The sequence below is a fragment of the Macaca nemestrina genome, chromosome 5 (assembly GCF_043159975.1).
Source record: "Macaca nemestrina isolate mMacNem1 chromosome 5, mMacNem.hap1, whole genome shotgun sequence".
NCBI lineage: Eukaryota > Metazoa > Chordata > Mammalia > Primates > Cercopithecidae > Macaca > Macaca nemestrina.
Window position 1 is genome coordinate 156,280,938 of NC_092129.1, and position 9,620 is coordinate 156,290,557.

At 42.1% G+C, this 9,620-nt stretch overlaps 1 protein-coding gene across 3 annotated transcripts; it reads right to left on the reverse strand.

The window, feature by feature from the left end:
- Positions 1-273: 273 nt before the first annotated feature.
- LOC105491628 (zinc finger protein 165) lies at positions 274-8,955 on the reverse strand. Of its 3 annotated transcripts, none has more exons than XM_011758204.3 (4): positions 8,872-8,955; positions 3,871-4,281; positions 3,453-3,591; positions 274-1,181 (listed from the first exon to the last, which is right to left on the reverse strand). In XM_011758204.3, exons 2-4 carry the CDS (start codon positions 4,279-4,281, stop codon positions 274-276), a joined length of 1,458 nt encoding a protein of 485 aa, XP_011756506.2. In that variant the 5' UTR covers positions 8,872-8,955. The 3 variants fall into 3 exon arrangements, with proteins under 3 accessions (XP_011756506.2, XP_011756504.2, XP_011756503.2); XM_011758202.3 differs by lacking the exon at positions 8,872-8,955 and adding an exon at positions 8,571-8,638; XM_011758201.3 differs by lacking the exon at positions 8,872-8,955 and adding an exon at positions 8,312-8,451.
- Between the last annotated feature and the right edge of the window lie 665 nt (positions 8,956-9,620).

The window sequence follows — 9,620 nt, forward strand, 5'->3', positions numbered from 1 at the left end:
TGTAATCATGGTTGTTTCCCCAGTCTCTATTTCTCTACACTGCACTGCCATAGACTACCCTATTTATTAGGCCCCCTAAATGTAGCTCTTTCGGTTTGACTTTAGTAGTCAATGAAAGAAGGGGTACATCATCAGTCTCACAGAAAGTACACACACACAGATGAAGACCAGACACCGGTCTTTCAGTCTTTCATCTTGCCCAATACTTATTTTTTATTTAATATTTTTCATATTGTGTCATTTCCTCAGCATTTACATACAAATTTAAGTCCCTTACATTAATAGGTTTTCCCTCATGTGAATTCTCTGGTGTTGACTAAGGTTTGAGCTCTGACTGAAGGCTCTTCCACACTCACTGCATTCATAGGGTTTTTCTCCAGTGTGAATTCTAAAGTGTCGAATAAGATGTGAGCTCACTCGGAAGGTTTTTCCACATTCACTACACTCATAGGGTTTCTCTCTGGTGTGAATTCTCTGATGCCGGATAAGATGTGAGTTCAGGTTGAATGCTCTCCCACATTCTTTGCACCCAAAGGGTCTTTCCCCAGTGTGAATTCGCCGATGTCTAGTAAGATCTGAGCTCTCTGCAAAGCTTTTCCCACATTCATTACATTCATAGCGTCTCTCTCCAGTGTGGATTCTCTGATGCCTAGCAAGTTTTGAGCTGTGCCTGAAAGCTTTCCCACATTCATTACACTGATGAGTTTTATCTGCACTGAAAACTGCTGCATGTTTAGCAAGTTTCGGGCTCTTGAAAGATTTTCCATATTGGTGAATTTTTTCTCCAGCATAAATTCTTTGAGGGTTAATAAAATCTGAGTTCCATTTGAAGCTCTGGTCACAGGTACCATGTTTACAAGATTTCTGGTGTGTGAATTCATTTGAGTTCAGATTTAATCTCCTCTCACATCCATCATGGCTTATTATTTCACCTCTGACTATATTTTTGTGGGTGAGGATTTTACCAAAACCTTCATCCTGGGCAGATGACAGTCTCTGAGACTCCCCTGATTCTTTTTCCCATTGCTTCTTTACCCTGCCTGCAGACTTACAGATGTCTTGAGATTCACCAGATGCTTCTGATATGTATCCTGAGATTCTTCCCGATGTAATTCTCTGTGATTCAATTTTTTCGAAAATTTCCAGCTTTGGCATGGATCTACTGTTTTCACTCTCATTATCTAAAATAAAAAAGAAAGAGGTAAATATCACCTGTTTGCTGCACTAGAAGAAAGAAAATTTTGCAGCATGCTCAAGATAGTAACATATTGATATGCCCACTTTAATATATGACCTTTCATATGAGAGGAATGATAGAATGAAAGAGGATGACAGGAATGAAAGAAACATTGGTAAGAACAAGTAATGCCTGCAGTGGTTGGCAGAGAGAGGAATCAGACATGTGAAGCATATATATTAGAAAAGATTGGGAGGAGGATTGCCATCAGCAAGAACTCAAGAGATAGGGGGAGACAGAGTAAGGAGAAGGAACTCTACAATGTTGACTGAAGGGGATCTTGGGAACCTTGGATCTATGATACATTTCTAGAGGGAAAATGGAGGCACTACCTCAAAGAAAGCAGATTAGAACACAAAAAAAGTAAAGCTATGTTACTCTGAAGTATGTGTGAGAAAACTTCCATCCAACTATCATCTATTTCTTCCTCATATTCCATGGTAAATCAGTCTTCTAAATCCTGTCATCTCTGTCCGCTAAGTGTCCCTTGTATAAATCCCTTCTTTTACATTTCTGCTACCATTGCTGTAGCCTTCAACCTCACCATTTCCTATCTAGACTTTAACTGCCTCCTTGCTGTTTTGACTGCACTTTTCTTCTTCCTAGTTATCCTAAAGATCCTTACTAGACTAATGGTCATTAAACACTGTCATCCTTACATACTCTACTCAAAAACCTTGAATCTCTCTCTCTCTCTCTTTTTTGTTACAAGACTAAACTCCCCAGCCTGGTTTCCAAGATCCATTTATCATCTAGTCTTCACAAATCCCACCTTGTAGCTCACAACTCTATACCATGCTGGAGTTGAACTGCCCTTCTTTGTTATAAGGTATCCTTTGTCTACAATATGCTAGGGCAGGAAAGAGGGTTAGGGAGTGCTATTCGCGGGGTGAGGGAAATTTACAATTTTATATAGGATAGATGGAGATGTTTCTAGAACAAACCTGAAGGCAGAATGTGTAGAAATTTATTAAAAATTAATGGTGGCTGGGCGTGGTGGCTCATGTCTGTAATCCCAGCACTCTGTAAGGCTGAGGCAGGTGGATCACGAGGTCAGGAGTTTGAGACCAGCCTGGCCAACATGGTGAAACCCCGTTTCTACTAAAAATACCAAAATTAGCCAGGCTTGGTGGCAGGCACATGTAACCCCAGCTACTCGGGAGGCTGAGGCAGGAGAATTGCTTGAACACAGGAAGCAGAGGTTGCAGTAAGCCGAGATCACGCCACTGCACCCCAGCCTGGGTGACAGAGCAAGACTCTGTCTCGGGAAAAAACAAAACAAAACAAAACAAACGAATAAACAGTAAGTTATTCTTGGGTTTACTATAGGGACCATTCACACCTTAAGTGATACTGTATCTATGAATCTTTTAAATAGATGAGTTTTAGAATAGAGATGCATAGTCTATGGAAGTAGTCTCTAGAAGTATAGCTAACTTTCTATAAAAGTGTAAAAGAGCTTTATAAGACCAAGAGCATAAGAGGAAAAATATGGACCAGGGTCTATGTTACTTGTGAATTATATACTATTTCTCAGTATATCATCGTGTATCTGTTTCTCTTGATCATTATATGTACTTCTCTATGAACATATTTTGCTTCTGCCCATGTATTTCTTTTTGTTTTGCTTCTTTTCTCTTTTTATGATATTTTTTCACTCATTCACTTTTATTTCCTTTAATTTGGTCATATCATAAAAATGTTCTGTGTTTTGGAAATATTCTGGATAAGGAACAAAATTATTTTTTCCCCCACAATTGGCCAAAGACTCACAGGAAAACAAGTTCTCTCTTTTCATTTTTTTTTTTCTTTTTGAGATGGAGTCTTGCTCTGTCGCCGAAGCTGGAGTGCAGTGGCGCGATCTTGGCTCACTGCAAGCTCCGCCTCCTGGGTTCACACCATTCTCCTGCCTCAGCCTCCCGAGTAGCTGGGACTACAGGTGCCTGCCACCATGCCCAGCTAATTTTTTAGTACAGACGGGGTTTCGCCATGTTAGCCAGGATGGTCTCAATCTCCTGACTTCATGATCTGCCTGCCTCGGCCTCCCAAAGTGCTAGGATTACAGGCATGAGTCACCGCACCTGGCCACAAATTCTCTCTTTTCATTGGGTAATAAAGGAAAGGACCACCTACAGTTACCAAGACTAGTTTGTGAAGGGAGATTCATTCTCCTGTTTCTTCAGTGATGTGCACTGTATGGCATTCTGCCCCTTACCACAGTCCCATAGGAGCTGGGGTTCTGATGAATCAAAATAGGCCTTGGTTTCCACTGGCTGTAACTGGACACTAAGTGCTGGTCCAGATGGTGACACTTTTTTCCTGAATATTTCTTGTCCACGTTCATGGGCTTGAACCTGAGAAAAATAAAGTACATTTGGGCTATAAAAGAATCCCTGTGTTAAACATCTTCTAACAACGAAGAGAAACTCCCATAGGAATACAAAACTGGGGAAGGAAGAATCGAGTCTGAGTCATTTGTAAAATGTCATGTGGAATCAAACAGACAGGAAAGGAGACATAAATGCACATTCAACCAATAGCTCCTGCAAGCTAGATACGCAATCTCAGGCCTCTCCTCCCATTGTGGGACTTTATCCATTATGGAGGTGTTAGATCTCCCATCCCCTATGCACCTGGAGTACTGCTTTATCAGTGCCTCTCTCCAAATCTTCCACTATGGTCACTGCCTCCTCTCCACTCTCTGGGTAATGTTCATGCACCCAGGCCTGCAAATCTCCTGGCAGGATGGTCAGGAACTGCTCCAGCACCAGCAGTTCCAGAATCTGTTCCTTGGTATGGATCTCCGGCTTCAACCACTGACAGCAGAGCTCCCGGAGCTGGCTCAGTGCCTCGCGAGGTCCAGGAGAATCCTGGTAGCAGAACTGCCTAAAAAGCTGCCTGTAGAGCTCCTGCTTAAGGAGTTCACTTCTCTGTAAGCAAGCGTCCTGCCTGTGGATAAATTCTTCCTCTTCTATCTTCACTATCAAAAGTCCTTCATCCTCTGGAGAGTTCTGGGCTGCAGCTTTCTTTGATTCTGTAGCCATCTGTGGAAAGAATATATTATCAGAACTGCTTTGGAAAGGGTCTTCTTTAGTTTCAAGAGTCCTCCTGAGGGATCAAAAATTACTATTACTGTCTAGGAAAATGAAAGACCATGTAATAAAAATCATCATTCTCCATTACACAAAAATTTACTGGGCATTTATTGTATGCAAAAGCACTGACATACTTGATTTGTAGAATACAACTGTTATGATTTCTGCTTCAAGATAGCTTAACGTTTAAATTTAAAAATAAGAATTTAAATTAGAAACAATAAACTTAAATGTAATACTAAATATTAACAAGGTACATGTTATTAAATTTTAAAAGTCACAGAGAAAATAAGGATGAAAAAGAAAAATGACAGAAGTGCTTCATAAAATGGAGATGGGAAAAATACAGATGGTTGCAGTGGTCAAGGGAAGCTTAATGAAAAAATGAAATTCTGAAGAATAGAAAATATTTGACTGGGATACAAGAGAGAAAGAAGTAGGAAATTACAAACAGAGAAATAGTCTGAACAATTGGGTAAGGGTAGGAATACAGAAGTGGGAAAGCAAAATGTTTAGTAGGTTTGTATAAGAAAATTATCGAGACAAAGCTTGGAGATGTCACTGCAGAAAACATCAAATGTCAGGTTCATGAATTTGGAGTTTATCTTTTAGGCACTAAGGAGTCATTGAAGAGGAGTCAATTCTTCTGAGCAGAATGACCTGCTGAACACTGTAGAGATGAATATGTTCTTAATTTCTAGGGTGGGTAGTAATAGGAAAAGACAGAAGCCACTGTATTCATGAAAGTATGAGGTTCTTTTTGTTTGTTTTTTGAGAGGAAGTCTCACTCTGTCACCCAGGCTGGAGTGCAATGGCACAATCTCGGCTCACTGCAACCTCCGCCTCCCAGGTTCCAGTGATTCTCCTGCTTTAGCCTCCTGAGTAGCTAGGATTTCAGATGCACATCACCACACCTGGCTAATTTTTTTGTATTTTTGGTAGATATGGGGTTTCACCATGTTGGCCAAGCTGGTCTCAAACTCCTGACCTTGTGATCTGCCCACTGCCCAACTCGGCCTCCCAAAGTACTGGGATTACAGGTGTGAGCCACCGTGCCAGGCCTGAGGTTCTTTTACTGAACATTTCACTAAGTTGACTACTGACTGATGCAATCACATACATTTTATTAAGAATCTTATCACAAGCACAGTGTTGGGCTATAAGTTGTATAGCGATGGTTTACAAGAAAGTCTGAATCTGACACTGGGCTTGCTGCCTAATCATCATATGGGATCTCTGGTAGAAACAGCTTCTTAGACCCTACCTCTGGAGATGCTGACTTGGGCCCTGCTCCTAGAGATGGTAACTTGGTCAGTATGGCATATGCCTGGAAAATCTGTATTCTAATATACAGCTTAATGGATTAAACAAGAAGTGTTTGAGTTTGTGAACTAGTTGGGAAGAAATTATAAAACATGGAAATAAAAGATTTAAATGAGAAACATTTAACATGACATATACATTGCACATGTTTGTTAAATGTTGAATATTGAAGTATAAAATGAATTTATGGTGGAGATGCTGAATGTTCTAACTGTCCTGCGGTGGGAAGAGACTGTCAATGGTAGAAGGTATTTCCCAGAGGTGGTGGGTGTTAGAAATAAATTTTTGGGCGGCAAAATAAATAGCACTCGAACATGAATTTTCTCATCAAGGCAATTTTGCTTCTATAGAAAGGTGCGTCTTGCAGATGGAGCAATGGCGAGAGCACACCTGAACAAGGGAGGGGAAGGGGTTCTTATCACTGACGCAGGTAGCCCTTACTGCTGTGTCATTCCCCTATTGGCTAGGGTTAGACTGCACAGTCTAAGCTAATTCCGATTGGCTATGTTAAAGAGAGCAGGGGTATGAACCAGAGTGGTGGGGTGAGCAGTTTCAGCGGGAAGGACAGTTATGGAATGGGTAACTAAGGTGATGCAGGTCAGAGCAGGTGACCAGGGGAATAGATGTGAACTACTGATCGGAACTGGTGGAAAAGGTTGTTTACTGAAACTAGGGGCAAGGAGATGAGGTTAAACTTTAAAATGGAGAGCAAAGAACTGAACATACTGACATAATAATTCTTTGAAGAGAAATATAGAACTCACTGTATTTAACATGGGGCTTAAATTGGACAATAAAGGATGAGAAAGATTCAGAAAGGAAAGGACAGGAACAGAGTTGAGGAAGTGGGAATGAGCAGCAGGTTGATGGTGAGATCAGCTTACAGGGTATGGTGGCTGGAGTGACTAAGAACTCTACTGCCTCTGTTAAGAAATTGCTCAACTCTAGTCTGAGTTCTTACAATTCCTAACACATACATATATGAATATATAAGTCCTTGTATTATTTTTAGTTGTTTGGCTCTTTTTTTCATCAACTGATTGCTGTTCCATGAGGTTAAGGACCATGCATTATTAAGTGTTCTTAAGGCTTCATATTTGTTGATTGAATGAAAGGAAAAATTTGGAAAGTTTCAGATGACTTCTGTTTTGGATGATCTGTATTTAAGATGATAATAAGACATCTACTTGGAAAAATATTTCCAACAGAAACAATGATATTTCAATAATGGAAAGGAACTTGGAATGGGAAGACAGATTTTGACAAGTGTTGGGAACAGGGCCCCAAATCTGGCCATAAACTGGCCCCAAAACTGGCCATAAACAAAATCTCTGCAGCACTGTGACATGCTCATCATGGCCTTGATGCCCTCGCTGGAAGGCTGTTGGTTTACCAGAATGAGGGCAAGGAACACATGGCCCACCCAGGGTGGTAAATGGCTTAAGGAGTTCTTAAACCACAAACAATAGCATGAGCGATCTGTGCCTTACAGACATGTTCATGCTGCAGATAACTAGCCAGAGCCCATCCCTTTATTTCGGCCCATCCCTTCATTTCCCATAAGGAATACTTTTTTTTTTTAAATGCTACTAATATTTAGATGAATTTATTTTTTATACATATATCTATACATTTTTAAACATATAGACATTAAATTCAATGTGCATTTACTTAATATTTGCAAGAAATTATATGAATATTTAATATATATTCATTAACATACTTTTAGTAAATCTTATGACTGGCTTGCTGTCAATAAACATGTGGGTAAATCTCTGTTCAAGGCTCTCAGCTCTGAAGGCTGTAAGACCCCTGATTTCCCACTCCACATTCTATATTTCTGTGTGTGTGTCTTTAATTTCTCTAGCGCCACTGCGTTAGGGTTTCTACGACCGAGTTGGTCTCCGCAGACAAGATTCATGAAAAGGGTAGTTGAAGATATCTATCAGTATTAATTCTCCAAGACTATGAAATAAATATCACAGGTTCAGACTGAACCTTGGAAAACAAACAGTTTGAGTGAGTATAAGAACAAAATTTATCAATGATAAAAAAAAAAGGAGGGGGTTAGTTCCATGGTATATTAACCAGAGAGTCTCAATCCCTTATATTTTACTGGGCCATTCCTTTGATGTTTCTTGTTATGTTTCCTAGATGCCCTAACCAAGTAGTGTCCTAATGCTTAATGAGCATGATCTCATTTACCATAGTAGATGGGTATAAAGTAGGCCCATATAATCCGAATGAAACTTCAATTATGCTAAGCATGTTATCTCAGCTGACAGTCCTATCTCCAGGTGTTTTATCACTTCTCATCCATTTAAAACCTAGTCCCTCTAAAGTTAGTAGCTTTAATAAATATTTCTTGAGCATCTAGTGCCTTATAATACTGTTAGGAGGACTTACAAAAACGGGTAAGCAGAAGTGTAAACAAACGCTAGGAGAACAGAGAGGAACGAGTAATTAATTATGAGAAAGGTGGAGGTTAAAGAGGAGGGCTCCTGATGGATGACCATGCCTTGGTGGGTATATGGAGGAGGGGAAAACGGGTGAGAGTTTTGTTGGTGGAGCGGGAGAGAGTCAGGGGAAATCCGGTAGAGACCACAAAGCAGAACAGAGGCGTCAAGGGGCATGCTGGTAAAGACTCCCATAGTACCTTGTGTTTCTCAAGGGTAGGTCAGTGTTGGTTTCACTGCATCCTCGGCACACAGGAAATACTATTTACCGTGTCAATAAATTTCAGGACAAGCCGGGGTTGTCCCCAAGTGTCCTACAAAACGGCAGTTACTCTTCCCAAGGGAAGCAGGGGACTGGGGATGGTCGTCACAGCAGTTTCTTTTGGCAGACAATGACAGATGCGAGACATTTGACACCCCTCCCCGTTCCACCTGGCTGGAATGGGCAACTCCTCTTACCAGTGACCCCAAATTCAGGATCAGCAGGACAGCCCCCACCCCACGCCACCACGCCCTCTCAGCGCCCCACTATGACGTCACGCGCGGCGGAGGTAACTATGGAGACCGCCAAACCCTCACTAAATACGTAAGCGCGCCTGCCCTCCCAACGCCGAAGCTGGTTCCACCTTTCTCCGGGATTCCTCTGAGGTCCAAGGTCTAGTCACCCAGAGGCTGCTAATTTCAAAGGCAATATGAGAGGGACTGGATGTTTGGAGGGGGAAACAGGGCTGGACGTCTGGGTCCCCAAACCCGGACTCACCTCTCGGACAGGGCTGATTCCGATCGGACACTTCCGGTGGAAGGACTGAGCGGCACTACACTTCAAGGATTCCGTCCACAGGGACTTGTGAGTCTGCGCAGAAGACAGGATGCCTTTGGACTATGATTCCGAGAATCCTTCCTGGGTCGCTTCAGGCGCAGACTTTTCGCCAAAGTCCTGAAGCTCTCAGGGATTGAAGGAGAAGGCGTCTTTTTTCTCCATTGTAGTAGTGTGTCTCGCTAAATAACAGAGGGGACTCTCGAAAAGAAAATGACGTTGGCCGGGCGCAGTGGCTCACGCCTGTAATCCCAGCACTTTGGGAGGCCGAGGCGGGCGTATCACGAGGTCAGAAGATCGAGACTATCCTGGCTTGCAGGGTGACACCCAGTATCTACTGAAAATACAAAAAAAAAAATAAATAAATAAATAAAAATTGCCGGGCGTGGTGGCACGCCCCTGTAGTCCCAGCTGCTTGGGAGGCTGAGGCAGGAGACTCGCTTGAACCCGGGAGGCGGAGCTTGCAGTGAGCCGAGACCGCGCCGCTGCACTCCAGCTTGGGTGACAGAGTGAGACTCAGAAAAAGAAGAAGAAGGAAAAAAAAAAAATATTTACACTCGAGCACAAATTTTCTCAGCAAAGCAATTTACTTCTATAGAAGGGTGCGTCTCACGGATAGAGCAATGGCTAGAGCACACCTGATCAAAGGAAGGGAAGGGGTTCTTATCCCTGACGCAGGTAGTCCCTAGTGC